This window comes from Schistocerca serialis, chromosome 9 (assembly GCF_023864345.2).
Source record: "Schistocerca serialis cubense isolate TAMUIC-IGC-003099 chromosome 9, iqSchSeri2.2, whole genome shotgun sequence".
In the NCBI taxonomy this organism is placed as follows: Eukaryota; Metazoa; Arthropoda; class Insecta; order Orthoptera; family Acrididae; genus Schistocerca; species Schistocerca serialis.
This window is the reverse complement of record NC_064646.1, coordinates 278,947,701-278,971,538: the sequence shown is the minus strand read 5'-3', so window position 1 is coordinate 278,971,538 and position 23,838 is coordinate 278,947,701. Positions and strand designations below refer to the sequence as shown.

The 23,838-nt window shown below is 39.0% G+C and overlaps 1 protein-coding gene across 1 annotated transcript in view; it reads left to right on the top strand.

Moving 5' to 3' along the window:
* The window catches only part of LOC126419539 (dynein axonemal intermediate chain 7-like), a 770,648-nt gene that overhangs the window by 221,426 nt on the left and 525,384 nt on the right, over positions 1–23,838 (top strand). Inside the window, exons 9-10 of the mRNA XM_050086729.1 lie at positions 16,284–16,547; positions 21,695–21,856. Of these exons, the coding sequence (XP_049942686.1) occupies positions 16,284–16,547; positions 21,695–21,856 (426 nt within the window). The remainder of the gene's footprint in view (positions 1–16,283; positions 16,548–21,694; positions 21,857–23,838) is intronic.

Below are 23,838 nucleotides of genomic sequence, written 5' to 3'. Positions count from 1 at the left end.
TTGATGTTGACAAATTTCTCTTCTTCAGAAAAGTTTTCCAGTCTACATTTTATATCCTATCTACTTTGACCATCATCCCCAAATAGCAAAACTCACCTTCTACTTTAAGTGTCTTATTTCCTAACCTAATTCCCTTAACATCACCTTATTTAATTCAACTACATTCCATTATTCCGATTTTGCTTTTGTTGATGTTCAGCTTATATCCTCCTTTCAAGACATTGTCCATTCTACTCAACCGCTATTCCAGGTCTTTTGCTGTCTCTGACAGAGTTACAGTGTCACTGGCAAACCTCAAAGTTTTTATTTCTTCTCTATGGATCTTAATTCCTACTCCAAATTTTTCTTTTGTTTGCTTTACTGCTTGCTCAATATACAGATTGAATAACATCGGGGAGAGGCTACAACCCTGTCTCACTCCCTTCCCGACCACTGCTTCCCTTTCATGCCCCTCAATTCTTACAACTGCCATCTGGTTTCTGTAAAATTGTAAATAGCCTTTCACTCCCTGTGTTTTACCCCTGCCACCTCCAGAATTTGAAAGAGAGTATCCTAGTCAACATTGTCTATAGCTTTCTCTAAGTCAACAAATGCTAGAAATGTAGGTTTGCCTTTCCCTAATCTATCTTCTAAGATAAGTCATAGGGTCAGTGTGGCATCACATGTTCCAACATTTCTTCAGAATCCAAAATGATTTTCCATGAGGTCAGCTTTTACCAGGTTTTCCATTCTTCTGTAATGAATTTGTGTTAGTAGTTTACAGCCGTGACTTATGAAACTGATAGTTTGGTAATTTTTGCACCTGTCAACACCTGCTTTCTTTGGGATTGGAATTGTTACATTCTTCTTGAAGTCTGAGGATATTTCACCTGTCTCATACATCTTCCTCACCAGATGGTAGAGTTTTGTCAAGGCTGGCTCTCCCAAGGCTATTAGTAGTTCTAACGGAATATTGTGTACTCACGGGGCCTTGTTTCGGCTTAGGTATTTCAGTGCTCTGTCAGACTCTTCATGCAGTATCATATCTCCCATTTCATCTTCATCTGTTTCCTGTTCCATTTACATAGTATTGCCCTTAAGTACATTGCCCTTGTATAGATGCTCTATATACTCCTTCCACCTTTCTGCTTTCCCTTATTTGCTTTGAATTGGTTTTCCGTCTGGACTCTTGATATTCTCCAAAGGTCCTTTTAATTTTCCTGTAGTCAGTATCTATCTTACCCCTTGTGATATATGCCTCTACATCCTTACAATTGTCCTCTAGCCATCCCTGCTTAGCCACTATGCACTTCCTATTGATCTCACTTTTGAGACATTTGTATTCCTTTTTGCTTGCTTCATCTACTGCATTTTTATGCTTTCTCCTTGCATCAATGAAATTCAATATCTCTTCTGTTACCCAAGGATATCTATGACCCCTGGTCTTATTACCTACTCAATCCTCTGCTGCCTTCACTATTTCATCTCTCAAAGCCACCCATTCTTCTTCTACTGTATTTCTTTCCCCCATTCTTGTCAATCATTCCCTAATACTCTCTCTGAATCTCTCTACAACCCCTAGTTCTTTCAATTTATCCAGGTTTCATCTCCTTAATTTGCCACCTTTTAATTTGCAGTTCATAACCAATAGATTGTGGTCAGAGTTCAAATCTGCACCTGGAATGTCTTACAATTTAAAACCTGGTTCCTAAATCTGCCTTACCATTACATAATCTATCTGAAACTACCAGTGTCTCGCGGCCTCTTCCATATATAGAACCTTCTTTCATGGTTCTTAAACCAAGTGTTAGCTATGATTAAGTTGTACTCTGTGCAAAACTGTACCAGGCGGCTTCCTCTTTCATTCCTTAACCCCATTCACCTACTACTTTTCCTTCTCTTTCCTTTTCCACTATCGAATTCCAGTCCCCATGACTATTAAATTTTTGTCTCCCTTCACCATCTCAATAATCTCTTTTATCTCGTCTTACATTTCCTCAATCTGTTCGTTCTGTGGAGCTAGTGGGCATATAAACTTGTACTACTGTGATACGCATGTCTTCCTGTCTATCTTGGCTACAATAATGCATTCACTATGCTGTTTGTAGTAGCTTACCCATGCTTCCATTTTTTTACTCATTATTAAACTTACTCCTGCATTACCCCTGTTTCATTTTGTATTTATAACCCTGTATTCACCTGACCAGAATTCTTGTTCCTCCTGCCACTGAACTTCACTAAGTCCCACTATATCTAGCTTTAACCTGTCCATTTCCCTTTTTAAATTTTCTAACCTACCTGTCCAATTAAGGGATATGACATTCCATGCTCTGATCTGTAGAACACCAGTTTTGTTTCTCTTGATATCGACATCCTCCTGAGTGGTCCCCACCTGGAGATCCAAATGGGGGACTATTTTACCTCCAGAATATTTTACCCAAGAGGATGCCACCATCATTTAACCATACAGTAAAGCTGCATGCCCTCTGGAAAAGTTACAGCTTTAATTTCCCCTTGCTATCAGCCATGCACAATACCAGTACAGCAAGGCCGTTTTGGTTAATGTTACAGGGCCAGATCAATCAATCATCCAGTCTGTTGCCCCTGCAACTACTGAAAAGGTGGCTGCCCCTTTTCAGGAACTACACATGTGTCTGGCCTCTCAACAGATACCACTCTGTTGTGGTTGTATCTACTGCACAGCTATCTGTATCGCTGAGGCACCCAAGCCTCCCCATCAATGGCGAGGTCCATTGTTCATGGCGTGGGGTGGGGTACGTAAAGCAGTTGCATTAATCTACTGGAAGTAGAAACACACAATATAAATGAGAAAGAGCTGGTAGATAGGCACAATAAAAAACACACAAACACACACACAAATTTTAAGCTTTTGCAAACCAAGGTTGCTTCATCAGGAAATGGGGAAGGAGAGGGAAAGACGAAAGGATGTGGGTTTTAAGGGAGAGGGTAAGGAGTCATTCCAATCCCTGGAGCAGAAAGACTTACCTTAGGGGGAAAAAAGGACAGGTATACACTCGCACACACACACATATCCAATCACACATATACAGACACAGGCAGACATATGTAAATGCAAAGAGATTGGACAGAGATATCAGTCGAGGCAGAAGCACAGAGGCAAAGATGTTGTTGAATGACAGGTGATGTACGAGGGGCAGCAACTTGAAATTAGCAGAGGTTGAGGCCTGGTGGGTAATGGGAAGAGAGAATATATTGAAGGGCAAGTTCCCATCTCCAGAGTTCTGATGGGCTGGTGTCAGTGGGAAGTATCCAGATAACCTGGACGGTGTAACACTGTGCCAAGATGTGCTGGCTGTGCACCAAGGCATGTTTAGTCACAGGGTGATCCTCATTACCAACAAACACTGTCTGCCTGTGTCTGTTCATGTGAATGCACAGTTTGTTGCTGGTCATTCCCACATAGAAGGCTTCACAGTGTAGGCATGTCAGTTGGTAAATCACGTGGGTGTTTTCACACGTGGCTCTGCCTTTTATCGTGTACACCTTCTGGGTTACAGGACTGGTGTAGGTGGTGGTGGGAGGGTGCATGGGACAGGTTTTACACCGGGGGCAGTTACAAGGGTAGGAGCCAGAGGAGGGGGAAGGTGGTTTGCGGATTTCATAGGGATGAACCAAGAGGTTAAGAGGTTATGAACATTAGGTGGATGGTGGAAAGACACTCTTGGTGAAGTGGGGAGGATTTTATGAAGGATGGATCTCATTTCAGTGCAGGATTTGAGGAAGTTGTATCCCTACTAGAGAGCCACATTCAGAGTCTGATCCAGTCCCGGAAAGTATCCTGTGACAAGTGGGGCACTTTTGGAGTTTTTCTGTGGGAGGTTCTGGGTTTGAGGGGATGAGGAAGTGGCTCTGGTTATTTGCTTCTGTACCACGTCAGGAGGGTAATTGCGGGATGCGAAAGCTGTTTTCAGGTTATTAGTTCAATGGTTCAGGGATTCAGGACTGGAGCAGATTCGTTTCCCACAAAGACCTAAGCTGTAGGGAAGGGACCGTTTGATATGGAATGGGTGGCAGCTTTCATAATGGAGGTACTGTTGCTTGTTGGGGGGTTTGATGTGGACAGATGTGTGAAGCTGGCCGTTGGACAGATGGAGGTCAATGTCAAGGAAAGTGGCATCGGATCTGGAGTAAGACCACGTGAATCTGATGGAACCAAAGGAGTTGAGGTTGGAGAGGAAATTTTGGAGTTCTTCTTCACTGTGAGTCCAGATCATGAAGATGTCATTAATAAATCTGTACCAAACTTTGGGTTGGCAGGCCTGGGTAACCAAGAAGGCTTCCTCTAAGCGACCCATAAATTGGTTGGCCTACGAGAGGTCCATCCTGGTACCCATGGCTGTTCCTTTTAATTGTTGGTATGTCTGGCATTCAAAAGTGAAGAAGTTGTGGGTTAGAATGAAGCTGGCTAAGGCAATGAGAAAGATTTATTGATGACATCTTCATGATCTGGTCTCACAGTGAAACAGAACTCCAGAATTTCCTCTCCAACCTCAACTCCTTTGGTTCCATCTTATTCACCTGGTCCTACTCCAAATCCCATGCCACTTTCCTCGACGTTGACCTCCATCTTGTGCCAGCACATCTTGGCACAGTGTTACACCGTCCAGGTTATCTGGATACTTCCCACTGACACCAACCTATCAGAACTCCGGAGATGGGAACTTGCCCTTCAATATATTCTCTCTTCCCGTTACCCACCAGGGTTCAACCTCCGCTAATTTCAAGTTGCCGCCCCTCGTACATCACCTGTCATTCAACAACATCCTTGCCTCTGTACTTCCACCTCGACTTACATCTCTGCCCAACCTCTTTGCATTTACATATGTCTGCATGTGTCTGTATATGTGCGGATGGATATGTGTGTGTGTGTGCTTGAGTGTGTACCTGTCCTTTTTTCCCCCTAAGTTAAGTCTTTCTGCTCCAGGGATTGGAATGACTCCTTACCCTCTCCCTTAAAACCCACATCCTTTCGTCTTTCCCTGTTCTTCCCTCTTTCCTGATGAAGCAGCCTTGTGGTGCAAAAGCTTGAAATTTGTGTGTGTGTTTGTGTGTTTTTTATTGTGCGTATCTACCAGCATTATCTCGTTTCGTAAGTCACAGCATCTTTGTTTTTGTATATATTTTCCACACGTGGAATGTTTCCCTCTGTTATATTCTTATCGTTAATTTGAACCCAACAATTACGTTTGTTATTGTCACTGTTGCATTTCGAAATCTTTTCTGTCATCTTACTTTCTCTTTTTGTTTGTGCAAGTAGTTTCACTTTGTATTCAGCTTCCTTTTTTACTATAATCTACAATACAATTTTATCCTGCCTATATATACTCAATAATATGTAACTTACTTCCAAACCATAAGCAATAAATTTTTACCTCTTTCAACACTACCACTGCTATAAAATCCACCATTCCTAGTTTACAAACATTTCTTGTGTAATCTCGTGAATACTATTTCACAGCTTCAGTTCCTTTCACCTATTAAACAACCATTTCGGCTAGTTCTAACAATTTTCGCTTTATTTCCATTCCCGTTTTTCCCACATAACTGATCATTTTTTAGCAGCTTGCCACAGGTTTTAACGTTATTATTTCTTCGGCAGACAATTGTTAGCCTCATTTTCATAATCTGCCACCACATAACCAGCCCTTTTAATACATTTACAAGCAGTTTTTTCGAAATTTTCCCAAATTTTTCCACCTTTTAACGTGTTTTGGAGGCAATACTACTACCTAACCTTTGTGCACATCGTTGTTTACCAACCCAAGTTCACCACAGGATAAACATAGTTCAGCTTTAACCAACACTTTTTCGACTTTTTTCACACCATAACTCCAGTTGCTTTCTAGTTCACCTTTATCTCTCTCCATATATTTTTATTTTGACTTTAGCCTCATGTTACACTTTCCACCCTCTAATACCATGTCACCCTCACAACATCCTCACAACAACCCCATTAAGTTTTATTTACATTCCCTCTGCAAACATGCCTTCACCCTTGCCAGATTACGCTCCCATATTTTATTTACTCAGGCTTGTCTGACATTTGGCATTACCTCCAAAGGCCTCACACTTAAAGTTCCCATCTCTGGCTGTAACCCTTCTTTCCATCAGTCCCTATACCAGTTCCAAACTAACAATCCATAGCCCTCACCTGCCTAATCCTTCACCTACACATCAACTCAGCCAATGAACACACCCATCAACTCCTATCCCTAATCAAAGTCCTTAATCTTTCCTCTCCCACATCCACACCGGCTATTCAGAGCATCCTCCTACAGGCCAACCACAAATTAGAACAGCATGCCACCATCCACTTCAAAAAACTATCAAATCTCCTGGTTTCCCACCTCCGGATAGGTAACTCACTCACCTTCCACAACCTTTCCAACAAACCTCGACCTCCTCTCATTGCACACAGACCCAGTCTCTCCCAACTACTCAATCTCTCACTTCCACTTCCAATTACCCAGGCCTGCCAACCCAAAGTTTGGTACAGATTTATTAATGACATCTTCATGATCTGGACTCACAGTGAAGAAGAACTCCAAAATTTCCTCTCCAACCTCAACTCCTTTGGTTCCATCAGATTCACCTGGTCCTACTCCGAATCCCATACCACTTTCTTTGACATTGACCTCCATCTATCTAATGGCCAGATTCACACCGCTGTCCACATCAAACCCCCCAACAAGAAACAGTATCTCCATTATGACAGCTGCTACCCATTTCATATCAAACAGTCCCTTCCCCACAGCTTAGGTCTTTGTGGGAAACGAATCTGCTTCAGTCCTGAAACCCTGAACCATTACACTGATAACCTGAAAACAGCTTTCCCATCCCGCAGCTACCCTCCCGACCTGATACAGAAGCAAATAACCAGAGCCACTTACTCATCCCCTCAAACCCAGAACCTCCCACAGAAGAACCCCAAAAGTGCTCCACTTGTCACAGGATACTTTCCTGGACTGGATCAGACTCTGAATGTGGCTCTCCAGCAGTGATATGACTTCCTCAAATCCTGCTCTGAAATGAGATCCATCCTTCATGAAATCCTCCCAATTCCACCAAGAGTGTCTTTCCACCGTCCACCTAACCTTCATAACCTCTTGTTTCATCCCTATGAAATCCCCAAACCACCTTTGCTACCCTCTGGCTCCTATCCTTGTAACCACCCCTGATGTAAAACCTGTCCCATGCAGCCTACCACCACCACCTACTCCAGTCCTGTAACCTGGAAGGTGTACACAATCAAAGGCAGAGCCACATGTGAAAGCATCCACATGATTTACCAACTGATGTGCTTACACTGTGAAGCATTCTATGTGGGTATGACCAGCAACAAACTGTCCATTCGCGTGAACAGACACCGGCAGACAGTGTTTGTTGGTAATGAGGATCACCCTGTGGCTAAACATGCCTTGGTGCACAGCCAGCACATCTTGGCATAGTGTTACACCATCCAGGTTACCTGGATACTTCCCACTGACACCAACCTATCAGAACTCCGGAGATGGGAACTTGCACATCAATATATTCTCTCTTCCCGCTACCCACCAGGCCTCAACCTCCGCTAATTTCAAGTTGCCGCCCCTCGTACATCACCTGTCATTCAACAACATCTTTGCCTCTGTACTTCCGCCTCGACTGACATCTCTGCCCAACTTCTTTGCATTTACATATGTCTGCCTGTGTCTTTATATGTGCGGATGGATATGTGTGTGTGTGCGCGAGTGTATACCTGTCCTTTTGTCCTCCTAAGGTAAATCTTTCCGCTCCTGTAATTGGAATGACTCCTTACCCTCTCCTTTAAAACCCACATCCTTTTGTCTTTCCCTGTCCTTCCCTCTTTTCTGATGAAGCAACGTTGGGTTACAAAAGTTTGAAATTTGTTTGTGTGTTTGGTGTTTTTTATTGTGTATATCTACCAGCACTTTCTCGTTTGGTAAGTCACAGCATCTTTGTCAGTGTTTGTTGGTGAATCGGTTTCTGGATGACTTGGGATGGGCTATTCACCATGACACAACAGGTTTCTTATTTTGCTGTCTGTATTATCTGTAATAAAGTTATTTTTAATGTTTTTTGTTTTTAATTTAAAAAATCTCTCAGGATATAATCAAGCGATAAGTGCTTCATATCAATTTCTTTGATAATGTATCACAGCACCAACAACTTTAATCTTGCTTCAATTGAGAGCTCGCGTCCATTGTTTGTCAGGCCACAGCTGCGGCTGGCGCGCCGCCAAGATAGCCTTGAGACGCCTTATCGGCGGGGTCAAAGGTCATGCGCTCAGAGAGCTGACGTAACATGCTGTTACCAACTCTATGCCGACAGATTCGAGATGTATGCGCCCCAGTTCTCAGCTACGCTACAGATCACTTTATTTGTGAAAATATAAAGTACAATCACCAACAAACTTTACATATTCACAACATCGTTTTCCTTTAATCCAAATAAATACAGTTTCGTTAACAGATATTTTACGTCTACTACGGGTATGAAGGGAAAAAGGTGAGGGGGAATTATATACAGATTTGCCGAAGTCTTTATTTGCAATTTCACAAACATGGTAGGTCCTGTAGGCGATGATGTCTCTATCCACAAAACTCTCCAGTCCAGATACATTAGGTACACCACTTCCACCACGTACAACAGCGACAGTTAACCATCCATTCCCATGTGAAAATGAATCGTTGAGATCAATACTAAAGTTCAGTCTACATCCACAAAAGACAGCAGGTCCATCAAGTAGGGAGTGTGCAGCAACAGATTTTACAGTGTTCTTCTTCTTGTCAGCGGCTGAAGTAACAGCATGTTACGTCAGCTCTCTGAGCGCATGACCTTTGACCCCGCCGATAAGGCGTCTCAAGGCTATCTTGGCGGCGCGCCAGCCGCAGCTGTGGCCTGACAAACAACGGACGCGAGCGCCTAGTACGACTAGTGCTCGCGTCCGGGATAACGCGCGGCTGGCACTGTGAAATATTCTAAGTCCCGCGCAACTGCGCGGCCATATAAGCGAGCGATCCCGGCGGAGCCGAGCAATCGCGCTGCTGCTGCTGCACAGGCAACTGCATTGAACGCTGCCCAGATGCCTTACAGGAGATATCGTCGTCATGCAAGACAGACCATTTATAGGACAATTGAAGACATTGAATTGACTACTTCAGCCGCTGACAAGAAGAAGAACGCTGTAAAATCTGTTGCTGCACACTCCCTACTTGATGGACCTGCTGTCTTTTGTGGATGTAGACTGAACTTTAGTATTGATCTCAACGATTCATTTTCACATGGGAATGGATGGTTAACTGTCGCTGTTGTACGTGGTGGAAGTGGTGTACCTAATGTATCTGGACTGGAGAGTTTCGTGGATAGAGACATCATCGCCTACAGGACCTACCATGTTTGTGAAATTGCAAATAAAGACTTCGGCAAATCTGTATATAATTCCCCCTCACCTTTTTCCCTTCATACCCGTAGTAGACGTAAAATATCTGTTAACGAAACTGTATTTATTTGGATTAAAGGAAAAGGATGTTGTGAATATGTAAAGTTTGTTGGTGATTGTACTTTATATTTTCACAAATAAAGTGATCTGTAGCGTAGCTGAGAACTGGGGCGCGTACATCTCGAATCTGTCGGCATATTTATAGGACAATTGACATTTATAGGACAATTGAATACATTGAATTGACTACTTCAGCCGCTGACAAGAAGAAGAACGCTGTAAAATCTGTTGCTGCACACTCCCTACTTGATGGACCTGCTGTCTTTTGTGGATGTAGACTGAACTTTAGTATTGATCTCAATGATTCATTTTCACATGGGAATGGATGGTTAACTGTCGCTGTTGTACGTGGTGGAAGTGGTGTACCTAATGTATCTGGACTGGAGAGTTTCGTGGATAGAGACATCATCGCCTACAGGACCTACCATGTTTGTGAAATTGCAAATAAAGACTTCGGCAAATCTGTATATAATTCCCCCTCACCTTTTTCCCTTCATATCCGTAGTAGTCCTTTAAACCATACAGATACAGACTCTGACTCATTTATTTTATGATGATTCCTCATTCTGAGAGCCAGTGGCATTGTAGGCATATACTAAGACGTACCAATGTTGCTGTTATACTCCTCACAAATCAGAAATAATCTCTTTTCTGTTAAAAGTCTCAAGGCTAGGTACAGTGTCTACTTTAGTTTCACGTACTACAGCCACTGCAGCCCAACCATTACCATGTTGATTAGTGTCTGCATTCATAAGTGTGAAATTCAATATGCATCTACAAAGACTATAACAGAGACATTGGTACATCTTACTATATGTCTGCAATGCCATTGGTTCTTAGCACGAGAAATCATCGTAAAATAAAGGAGTCAGAGTCTGTGTCCATATGGCTTAAACGAGCTCTTAAGCATAGCAAGATTGAAGGTGTTGGTGATGTGACACATTATTACAGAAACTGAAATAAACTAGCTATCCTTTCCTTATCTCCTGTGACTTTTTTTAAGCCAAAAAATCTACATATTGATATTGCCGAAAGGCAAGAAGTGACTGATGTGAAATCTAGTGAGGAAACTGAAGGATCCAGTCCCACGCTCCTGTATGGCTGCACCCTTGCTAGTCCAGTTGACTCACGTGTCTGTCAACTGCATCAGTCTTGTGGCTAAAATTTGTAAATTGTTAGCCAAGAAATTATCCTATACGAAGAATTTGTGGAACTATTTGTTTAGGAAAGTATAATGCTGTGGAAGGTTGATGTTCTATGAGTGCTGATTTGTTATGTTCAGTAAAGAAATGTGAAAACTTAAAAAGTTCAAGAGTACATTCTATGAACCATGTTGTAAATAATTATCAGAACCTGAAAAAATTAAGCACTGTTAAGTTAGTAGTTATACATTTCAATGAGTTTTCTTATCTCAGCATTTAGTAAGTAATTTTTATCAGTTGTAAATGAACTTTCTAGGCTTCTATATATGTAGGTTAGTTTGTATGAACAATTAGCAAATAATGTGGAAGACACCTACGATTGTGATCATAAATCAAATATAGACTGTATAGCAAGATTATGCATTTCTGATTTCACAGTCTGATTTTGGTCCTTTAAGTTACTCAATTATGTCATCATTCAAAGCTAATTATGACTGCAATATTTTATCTGATTGGAACTCAAGTTGTGGGCAGACTCTTGTGGTTTTGACTCTCTTTTGAGTACCCCTAGTCATCATGACTTTGTGTGTGTACTCAAGGAGAGTGTACAACTATTGATTGAGGCTAGATGTTTCCTCTAATTATTCTTTACATATGATTGAACTTATTGGTACATGAATATGATGTTTATTCATTTTGTTGTGTTAAAACATTTCTACTGCTGTGTACCCAGTGTGGTTTTGATTTGTGGGTTGGTCCCCACATCATAAGCATAGACCCTAATTTTTTTTTCTTTATTTTCTCCTTTCATGAGTCAACATATCCTTAAATACTCTGTTTCATGTGGCTGATTGATATTGTGCTATACTCTTACCTGTGTCAGAGTATATTCTTCTGGTCTCTACGTGTCATTGTGAGTTTTTCGAATCAGCCCACTTGCCATACACTTAGACTCTGAATTTTTTTCCTCTTTTTTGATGATCTTGAAGATGTGACTGTATAGATGTAAACTTAACAATTTGTAATTCTAGTAATTTACATTGCCTCGGGACTTCTCTGTATGTTTTAGTGTTGAAATGATGTGGTTTTGATTTTGTATCATTTATCTTGAGACAGAATGTTCCACAAATCTGAAAATCTGAATGTCATGTCTTCATATATGTATGGATTATGACTTGGATAATTGATATTTTTCTTATGTTTTTTTGTAATATGCTATGTGTCAGATACTCCTATACATCTGTATTCTATCTTTTGCCATCATTTTGTACACCATTTGCCAAACCTTACAGTATGTCACAAAATATTATAAACACATTGTTTCCATATTATGTGAGGGTGATATTGTAACGGGACATCCCCCTGTAGCATTACCTTTCCTGAACAGTAGTAGTCAATACAAGTAACATTTTTCGAATTTTGGACAGGTCAATATTTTCTCAGCTACTTTTCTGAAAAATTGTGTGTAATTTTATATGCAATATATTATACTTCAAGCTAAAATTTATGAATAGGAATTATTATTTTGGATGTTATAATTGATGAATACTAGTTCTGAATGTATAGTTAATTTTTTTTAGAAACATTTGAAATTACGAATTATTTGGCACACTTAAAATTTCTGTCATTAGTTACACAATCTAGTATTGTTTATTATGTTTATTTCTGGATTCATTTATGAAATAATAATCAAAACTAATAGAATTTCACTTCTGAAAAAAATTGTAAACCATTTGGAATATTGTTATTACTGCAGAGTGAAGTAGTAGTAAGCATGTCTCAGATGTAATCGGATGCATTTTTGTACTTTGGGAGAACAATGTAATTTTGGCTTTGTTAATGTGAAAATTCAAAATATAAATTAATGTAAACACAAAAATTCTGCAACAATTTCAAAATTATGTAGGTGAATTCACGCATGAAGACTTAAAATATGAGAATTTCAGCTTCAACAGTCATACCCCTAGACAAGAAGAACTGGAGTCAACTCTGCAAGAAAAGATAAGTAAAATAAAAAGTAATTGTAATCTTACTCCTCCTGAATCTTCAGAAAAGATTTAGCTCCAATAGCTGCAATTGGGAAGGAGGGGGTAGATTACAAGTTGATAGAAGCCTTTGATCCACTCAATGGTTTTACTTACAAACAGAATTTTCTTGGTATCTGGCAGCATCTTTCACTAAACTATGATGTGGAAATAGTTGTATGTTTGCGCATTTAACTTCTTACTGACATAGGCATTTCCACTAACTTTGCCTGTCAACATTTGCTCATTCTTTTTTGAACTGAAAGTGCAACAATCTCTGCTTCCTCAGCATTTTCTGAATTTTATTACTGAACCACACAGGGTCTTTTCCATCTTTAATCCTCTTACGTAACATACATGTCTCCAAAGCATGATTTACAATAGTCCATAATTTGCCTTCATGCATCATATTGGAATTAAATTATGTTCATTCATTGCCTCAGTGGTATGCTAACAACTGCTCATCTGCTCTTTCTAACATTAATACCCCCTAGCCTTCTTAATGGATTTATTAACTTTATTAACCATTATAAGTATAATCACATGATTGCTAATCCCTGTCTCTATACTGACTCTGTTAATTAGATCAGGCATGCTTGTAGTTACAATGTATAAAATATTTACACTTAATGTGGGTAGCCTAACTATTTGTTAAAGGCAGTTTTCAGAAAACATGTTCAAAAGCACTTACAATGGAGCACTGCAATGGACCTATTAATGTCCTAGTCTATACTCAACAGATTAAGGTTGCCTCCAACTAATATTGCATGATCTGGGTATTTCTGCGCTGCTGAGCATAGATAGTCTTTGAATGATTCCAGTTTTTGTACACTTTACTCTCATTCCTATTTATGTCATTCCACTGTGATTCTTTTCTGTTACCCCTGGTAACTGTTTATGTAATTTCTTCCTTCTCTCCTCCCATGATTCCACATGTTACTATAATAATGATTCCACCCTCCTACACTGCACCCTCCATGTATATTCTGAGTAAAATTATGTCTGTCATTCCTTTCTAATGCTCTCCCCAGTTTGTTTACATGCTTCAAAAATTGTCTAGTAGAATCAGCTGAAAAAAAAAAACCCTGTTCTTTCCTTGATGATTTCCTTTTTAACGCATCTATTTGTGTAAGTTGATCAAATGATCTGTCTGAGTGGATTAATTTTCTTCATTGCTTCTCATAAAATTCCTAAATGCAATCATTCCCCTTCCTGTAACATAGTCCATTTAAAAATTCACTTTTAATCCGTGTTTTCAGTTCCTGCCCAGAATTTATTCAGAATTTTTGTTTCTTCAAAATCACAGCATGATGTGTCCATATTAGTTTACTGTTTAGCCAATGAAAGTGTTTCTCCATCCAAAACATTTTTTATAAACTTTATCTTAATTAAATCAGTTGTACCAGCAAAAAAATTATCATGAAGTGTTGTAAAAAATAACTAGATGAAGTTTATTATCACCAGGGAAACTTTTACAGGCAGATTGGCCCATATCCCAGTATAATTACTAATGAAACTCCTAGAAGCAAAATTCTCTAACAATTTAGTGAGGTTTTTTTATGAACATTACCCACATTACTATTAGATGCATCCACATTGCTTGTTACAACTTTCTCTACCTCTACAACTTTGCCATTAATTATAGAAATATGATTACCTGTTTCCACCTCTAATTTATCAAACTTTTGTTCAAGAGTCCATATTTTGACACATATTTGATCTCAAAAAGTTACTCTCTTGTTTTATTACATTGTGAACAATTTTGATGTTCTTAGTTATTTTTCTGCTGTGTCTGTAAAATTTGATGTCACCTCCATGATTTCAGTCTCTATTGGACTAACCCATGCATCGATTTGTTTATGCTCTGACTCTACAATCAATTTCTATTTAGCAACATGTTTTTTATCTCTATGACCTGTGCACAATTATTTAGAATTTTATTCCTCAACTCTTCACTCCATTATTCAAAGCAGCTATCCTACTACCCATTAACTGTTCTAGACTGTTGCTTAGTTCTCTTTTTGTTTATTCTAAATTGTTATCTGGTTCAGTTTTTGTTTGCTCTGAGCTTTTATTTAGTTCAATTTTTGATGCTTTCAATTCTGCCACCCAAATATATAAAGTTATCCATTGTTATCCAAAACCGTTTCATTGTTGGACAGTAACTAACTAATTAATCTTGGCTTTCTAGCTAACCTTTCATGTGGCCCAGTCACTGTCATACCAACTGCAAAAAAAATGTAATACTTAGCTATTTGGTGTTCATGATGACAATTTGCTGTTTAATGTATCAAACAAAGTTGCCTTATTTGAAGAACAGGATGATTACTGCAAAGAACTTCTTTCAAAATTTCCTTATTGAACAATCAGATACCGTCCACAGACCATTATCAAATTCATAAAAGAATTTACAGCATCATAATGGGTGATACAAAATCATTGGTGTCAGATAATAAAATCCGTGGTTTCATCACCATTTTCACATGATAATATATTACATAATCAAACATTAGCTCTGCCAGATAGTGCACTTATTCATGTCACATCAACAGCCAGTATAATTACTAGTAACAGACACATTCTCCATAAGTAAGTAATGTTTAGTAGTATGCATAATGCCTCTGTACCAAGCCTAACTGTTGATGTAGCATGCATGGAGCACTGTCTGGTACAGTTTATGATTGATAATGTAATTTATATTTCCATGTGTCAGCAGTGACAAATTCATGGATTTTATTATCTGATACCAATGATTTTATATCACCTTATTTGATGTTATAAATGCTTTTATGAACCTGATGATGGTCTGTGGACTGAAATAAAAAAAATTTTTCAGCATCTGTTGGCAGTAGTCATGACATTCCTCAAATATTTATGAGCTGTGAGATGCCACCTTTTGAAAGTTATCGTAATCTGTGAATTAAATGCCATTAAAGACATTTGTATGAATGAAAGTGGCTGTGTAGTTCTTTCTGTGCAGAGAGAGTAATAGAATACTTTGATGTCTCCAGTTTCTTCTACGGCCCATATGCTCCTAGGTTCATACCATATGCTTCAGCTATTGACAGGTGTGCCTAATTTATAACAACATTGGAATGCTGCATGGGGAGATTTAAATTCTGCTTCTAATGGTTTTGGAAAGTTGATATACAGAGAATTATGTTCTCCTAATTTGTTGTTGTAACACTTGACATAATTCCATTGCATCACTTTTTATAGGTCCTATGATGGTAAGACAATAATCTGCTCAAATAGATGAACATGAAAATCAGAGATAATGTTAACATGTGCCTAAAATATAGGCAAGAAACATAGACTGCAGAATGATCTGTTACCAAGTCAACAATGAGGCATTTCTTCCCACTGTGCTTTACCCCTTACCAACTGCATATGTGATGTTCACATAAGTAAAGTTCATCAGAGTAGAGAATTAGTGGAAATACCCAGAAAGACCATTTACTTTGCAGATTTTATTTTTTAACATTTATGAGAAATCAGGTTGTTTGCTTCTTAAATGTTTATATGATTAATGGTGACAAATGATAAAAACTAAAATACGGAAAATCTTTATACATGCAATTTCATCCACTGCAGATCTCCTTTCTGTGGTCATTCAAGAATGGGAACAAAAAGCTGCACTGCAGCTGAAAGTGGATGAAGATATGGCAGATCATACTAAGCAACGCTGTGAGTTACTAGCTAAAATGACAGCTGTCCCATCACCACCAAAAACACCATCTTCTGGCAAAGGATCAAAGTCAGCTCCTGACCCTCAAGTAGACCAGCCTAACTATGTCAAGATGCTCCAGGAGATGCCTCCAGTAAAAACAGCATCACAGCGCTTCCAGGAAGCTGAAGGTTAGTTGCAGAACAGATGTACACGAGATTGTCTTATACTCCACACGTCTCTAATACAGGAACTTACAGTTTACAAAATACTTATATAGTGTAACCCTGCATAATTTTTAAAGAAAGATAGTTTATGTCTCAGAAAAAAAGCATTGCTTAATTTATTCAGTGTTTTTGTATGTAAATGCAGCTTGTTGATTTATGTTCAAGAAGTAATTTTCAAGTAAAAAGAATTTTTGTTTGAAGAGAAGAACAAGTCAGCTCTTATAAATGTTTGATGTAAACCACATTTCCTGATAAGAATAGTCATTCTCATAAGTAGTTATTCTTTCACATGTCAGATATCAAAAAAGTGTCAAAGAGAGCAAGTTTCTCACTGATAAAAGGTCTCTCTAAATAAAATAAACAAAATAAAAAACAATGGCAGCCACTCACCTGTAGATGACTGAATGGTTTCACATGGACACATGTAACAGCTCAGAGAATTGTACTAATTTTTGAGCTTTCATTTCAATGGGGTAACATGTTAAGCTCTCAACAGTGGTTGTAAAAAGAGGATATAATCAGTAGAAACAATAATGAACTTATGGAGTGGAGCATGAGAAGGGAATGGGTGTAGTAGTAAGAGTTGGAGGTGGGAGTGGGTGGTCTTGTAAATAAGAAGAGTTGATAACTGTGAGTATAATGTTTGGATGGTGGAGGAATAGAGTGGAAGATAACAGCAGAGGAAAGAGTGAACGCAAAGATGTGAGAAGGGGTTGTGTAAGTTTAGGCAAGGGGCATTTCAAGTGCAGTAGACCTGTTACAGGCACATTTTCTGTCTATACAGAAAAGCTGGAGCAATGAGTGATGGGGCAGGGATTAATGCTTATGACTCAGATAATGAAACAGTGCTTGCTGTTATTTTTGTTGCAGTCTGTGGCATTTTCAGTAATTGTAATTGGGTGGTCAAGATTTAGGTTATCCATGGTTCAGCAGAGGCGATTCATGCAGACAGGTAGCTGATAGTTTGTCACACTCACATACAATATGCACAATAATTGTAGCTTAAATGGTATACAGTGTGGCTACTTTCATATATGCCCATCTCTCAAAATTAATAGAAAATGCCTATGACTGGACTGTTGTGGTGAATGTAGGATTGGTGTACATGACAGGTTTTACATCCGGATTACCCAAAGATGTATCACCTGTGAGATGCTTGATTGTGATAAAGATTTGTTTGGTGATGGATATGGATAATTTCTGGGTTGAGTTGTGATGTAATACCACTTTGAGAGATGAGAGCAGGCTGTGTCCACTGAAAGGAGCCTGGATAATGAGAATATCAGGTGTCTGCAATAGGTCATATGAATGTGGAGAAGATTATGCAGGGAAGGTGATCCACACCATAACAGAGTACTGCCGTGGACTTACATGGCAGATCAAGTATAGAAATCTTGAGAAATCAGCAATAGCAGAACATGACCTTACAGCAGGACACAAAATCTACATGGAGAAAACAAAGGTCTGTGCCCACACATCGTCCTACTGGGATTCCATAATGAAAGAAGCAGTAGAAATTTGCATGTGCAGTAACAATTTTAACAGAGACAGAGGTTTCAAACTGACTTGTGCCTGGAGACCAGCCCTGAGATGAAGTGTCTTCAATATAATGCAACAAAAAATCATAATTCCTAAGGGGACATGTGATACTGGGGGTGGACTCCATTCTCCTTCTGCCCCTAAGTCACAGCCTTATGGGGAAGGGATGATATATACTGTGTGATCAAAAGTATCCAGACACTCCCAAAAATATATGTTTTCCATATTATGTACATTGTTCTGCCACCTATTGCCAGGTACTCCGTATTAGCGACCTCAGTAGTCATTAGACATTGTGAGAGAGCAGAATGGGGCACTCTGCGGAAATCATGGACTTCGAATGTGGTCAGGTATTTGGGTGTCACTTGTGTCAGATATCTGTACGCAGGATTTCCACACTCCTAAACAGCCCTAGGTCCACTGTTTCCAATGTGATAGTGAAGTGGAAACATGAAGGGTCATGTACAGAACAAAAGCATACAGGCTGAACTTGTCTGTTGACTGACAGAGACTGCCAACAGTTGCTGAAGGTTTTAATGTGTAATAGGCAGACATCTACCCAGACCATCACACAGGAATTCCAAACTGCATCAGGATCTACTGCAAGTGCTAGGACAGTTAGGTGGGAGGTGAGAAAACATGGATTTCATGGTTGAGCAGCTGCTCATAAGCTACACATCATGCCGGTAAATGCCAAATGACACCTCACCTGGTGTAAGGAGCATAAACATTGGACGATTGAACAGTGGAAAAACTTTGAGGAGTGACGAATCATGATACACAATTTGGCGATCCAATGGCAGTCTGTGGGTATGGCAAATGCCCAATGAATGTCATCTGCCATGGTGTGTAGTGCCAACAGTAAAATTTGGAGGTGGTGGTGTTATTGTGTGGTTGTGCTTTTCATGGAGGGGGCTTGTGCTCCTTGTTGTTTTGCATGGCACTGTCACAGCACAGGCCTACATTGATGTTTTAAGCACCTTCTTACTTTCCACTGTTGAAGAGAAACTCAGGGATGGTGATTGCATCTTTCAACATGATCGAGCACCTGTTCATAATGCATGGTCTGTGGTGGAGTGATTACTCGACAATAACATCCCTGTAATCAACTGACCTGCACAGAGTCCTGACCTGAATCCTATAGAACACCTTTGGGATGTTTTGGAACACTGACTTCATGCCATGCCTCACTGGAAAACGTCAATACCTCTCCTCAGTGCAGCACTCCATGAAGAATGGGCTGCCATTCCCCAAGAAACCTTCCAGCAGTTGATTGAACGTATGCCTGTGGGAAAGGAAGCTAACATCAAGGATACAAGTGGTCCAACACCATGTTGAATTTCAGCATAGAGGATAGGACAGCTATGTGCAGTTGGGAGGTTAGACGGAGCGCAGTGGGGAGGGAGGGATAGTGGAAAAGGAGAGAAATAAAAAGACTGGGTGTGATGGAGGAGTCACCACTCCCATCATTCTGCTGCTCATAGAGTGGCATCAGTTACCTGATACTGCAGTCATGTGTGTGTGAGTTGTGTTTGTGTTAGTGTGTATGTGTGTGTTTGTCGTCTAATTTTGACGAAGACCTTACTGGCTGAAAACTGTATTTGTGACAGTCTTTTTGTTGTGCCTATCTGCAACTCAGTATCACCACTATATGGTGAGTAACCACTTTACTTTTCACAATATTGTTACAATCCATCCTGGATTTTCCATTGTTTCATATTTCTCAACAGTATATCAACAAAACAACAGTAGCCAACTGAGAGGAATAACAAAGAATGATCAAGTTACTGTGTTCAAATAGTAATGCTGGGAACCAGAAAGCTCATATACATCAATACAACTGGACAAGGAAAGCATGTGTCCTTTTTTTGTAGTACATGCCATCAGAGGCTCTTTCCACCTGAGGTGAAGTCCCTGCCACAGTGGGGCTGTGAAACCAAACAACTGTAGATGGCCAACACTAGTGTTCGTCCTGATATTGGTGTCAGAGTCCAGCTATGAACTAAAGGAAATGTTCATTTTTCTTTTAATTTGTATTTTTTATTGTGGGTGTTTATGTTTTCAATATTTGGAAAGACAATGTAGTAATCTAATGAGCAAGCTGAGGGGGTGTACAAGACACATGAAGGAGCTATCTACAAGATCAGTGCATCTGAGGAGGTAGAGATACCATTACATGATTCTGTACATATATTAATTAATTCAGCATAGTGTGGTACCACTTACATAAGTAGTTTACAGAAAGGACTTCTGTAGTTCGAATTAGTGTCCATCTTGAATATTTAAGAACAATCACACATGGCTGTTAAGAGAGGTTCTCATAGCTGTAAGTTCTTGGACAGGGTGTGCACTGTGAGTAATAATTGTTCATTGCATTAATAAATGTTACTGTAAATTAACATTGTTCATTCTTAAAAAATCTGGTTTCATTTTTGGTTTCTGCTACAATTCTACAATCATTGAAGTGGTTTGTTCTCTGAGTTGCTAAACAACTTTGAGCAAAACGATCTTCACCATGAAGAAGCTCCAGCAATACTTTAGTGATGAAATCCAGTGAGCAAGAAGAAATAAAACACAATCATATTTAAATATTTCATACCAATGTCAATCAAATTATTTTGGGTATCAGGCCCCATCCTTATGAAACAGCAAAACATCTAAAATGCCAACTTTTCAACCATTTTGTAGCAGTCTCTCTTCTGAGCAATTAGTTGATTGCCCTGGAGAGTACTGCTTCAATATTGGTAAAAATAGTTAACCATCATTAAAAGGACAACTACAAAGATAGTCAAAATGTCAGCATTATAGTTTTTTTAGTGTTTCATAATGATGCAGTCTAGTACCGAAAATAATTCTTTTTTATTTATTTTATTTCAAATTGACACTGGCTATAGAAACCTACTTCTATTCTCATCAACAGTTTTGACATGAATTTGTTAAATCTGACAATTCTCAGATTATGATAGTGAGTAAGGATAGATTGCCTGTCAAGAAGATAAGATTTTTGACACATGGTCCACAAAAATTTCATGGTTCTAAAGAATTAATGAATTATAATAGGTTTTCTACTGACTTTTCATTATATGACAACAAAATAGTAATCTGCAGTTACCCATTTAGCAGCCATATTGTGTGTCTCATCTGTTTTCTTTTTATTGTGTCATAGACAATGTCTTTCATATAGTGTAAGGTGACAGCAACTAATGGTTAAAGATAATTAAAAGAACATATCAAGATGAGTCATCTTAACAAGTCTGCTCATACTCCTTTGTTAATTATAATCTTGTCAAGTGGACACTCGACACAGTCTGAGACGTAATTAGCACATTTTTTAGTTCTGAACATTTATAAATTTGGTAATAGAAGTTTTACATTGTATTATTTGTTCTATATATGGGATTGTTATATTTGAATCTACACATTCTCTGATCATTATGTACTTGAAGGATTAAATCTTAAGACTAATGTGTCTTTTAATGAAATAAATAAATAAATTTAACTAAAATGAATTAAATGGTAACTGTTCATGTGAATTTTTCACATTAGATTTTGTAATGTGATTCATTATTTAGACGAGGACGAAAAAATGATGAAGGAGAGTCTTACATATGTGGGACAACCCAGTGAACTGAATCTTCGTAAGTTTGTCATTCTTTCGGGAGTGCTACATGTTGATGTCATTAAACAGTTACCTCAACCCCAGAAACTGCCGCATGGGTGGAGTATTCATATAGGTAAATAGTTCAAAATCTCTACAAATGTATTATTTACTGTTCACATTATTCATACACTAAAAAATACCATTTTGCCTTTTTCTCACCATTAGCACACTATGTGTACTCTAATGTGATATTCATTGTCTGTTATATTGATTTTATGTGATCTCCAAGTTACTTTTGCATGTTAATATAGTAAGCCTTCCCACTGGCAATTTTATTAAGTGAATATGATCATATTTCTTCCCTGAGCAATTGCAAGCAACCCTGTAATGTTAATTTGACAACTGGAAATCTCTAACTTTCCTGCTGAGGACTTCCAAAATCTTTTCTGTGAAATAATGGGAGCTATAACTTAACACAATACACACTTTTCCTTGACATCACTGATTATGTGCTGCCAGCCTTCAGAATTAGTCATTCATCTATATTGGAGATTCACTAATCATCTCTAATACCTACTTTAAAATTTATCTTCTTTCAGGTTTCACTGTCAAAAATTTAAAGTAAGAAAGAGTAACAAGTAATACTTGCAGCTCACATGTAAATGCAACTAAGGGATGATTTTTTTTTTTTTTTTTTTTTTTTTTTTTTTTTTTTTTTTTTTTTTTTTTTTAAAGTGTTGGATAAGTACTACTTTTCTCACATAAATTAAGCGGTAAAGTATTTAATAATTTTCTGACTCATCCTTAAAAGTCATGTAATTGTTATCATTTCATACATGTGACATCTACAGTGTATAATTCAAGGCTCATATCTAGAATCAAGAACTTTTTACAATGAAATAGGTTTCATCATTGGAGTATAATACAGGATGTAGTAATACGTACATAATAATGTCAGTCCACTGTCAATGACCTGACCGTTATATAGCTGGCTAGCCAGCAGGCTTTCCTATGTAAACAGCATTGTATAGGTACAGTCCTTGGCATCAGTAAGGTGTACAGTACTGCTTGGAAACACAGTTTTCTAGGGTGTCTCCACCAGTGGGGCTTCTGGGCCATCTCCCCATCTACATTTAGTTGTTCTTATCAGAGCACTTTTTCAGTACCAAGTTGATGTGCTGTCCAATAGTTTTGGGCAGAAGAATAGTGTTCCTCAGCACAGAGTTTTAAGTGTTACCCTCTTTGCCATAGCCATAAACAGCATAATGTCTGTGGTAAGGTCATTCTCCTTATTTGTGGATGATTTTGCAGTTTTTTGTTCCTTCTCCAGCACAGGCAACAGCATATTGTCTGTTGCAGTTTATCATGAATAGGTTAGAGGAATGGGCTGCAAAGACAGGTTTTACATTTATTTCAGGTAAGTGTGTTCATTTCAATCATTCTTATAATATTTTTAATTTACCTGCCGGAGGGGCATTCTATCTTTTAAAGATTCTGTGAGGTTTCTGGACCTCATTATAGATTCCAACCTGTTGTGTTTTTGCCATAAATGAATAACATGTTGGCCAAGGCCCAGAAGGCACTGAACATCTTCAAGTGCCTTTGCCACAGGTCTTCAGGAGCAGACAGGACATGTCTTCTCCAGTTTTATACGGCTTTTGTGTGATTGCTGCTAGACCTTGGGTGCACAGTGTGCAGATCAGCAAGGCCTTCTTACCTGATGATCATTGCACTATCTGCCATGTGGGATTAGGCTGGCCACAGGTGCCTGGAAGACGAGCCCCATGCCATCTCTGCATTGAGGATTGGGAACTGCCACTCATCATGCGGCAACAACTCCTCTTCGTGAGTCAGACATTTAAGTTCCTCACTGCTCCAGTTCACTGGTGCTTCATAATGTTGCTCATCCAGTTATGGAATGCCTTTTCTGCAATTGTCCATGAGCAATGATGCCATTTTGGATCTGTGTGACAAACGTGCTGAAGTCACTTAGTGTGGAGCAAGTACAATCCCAAATCTGGGGTTTAAACTGTCTGCCACGCTGGCTTACTGCAGTGGCCTAGAGTAATTTTAGATTCAGTGCAGTAAAGGAGAGGCTGCACTCCTGCTTATATT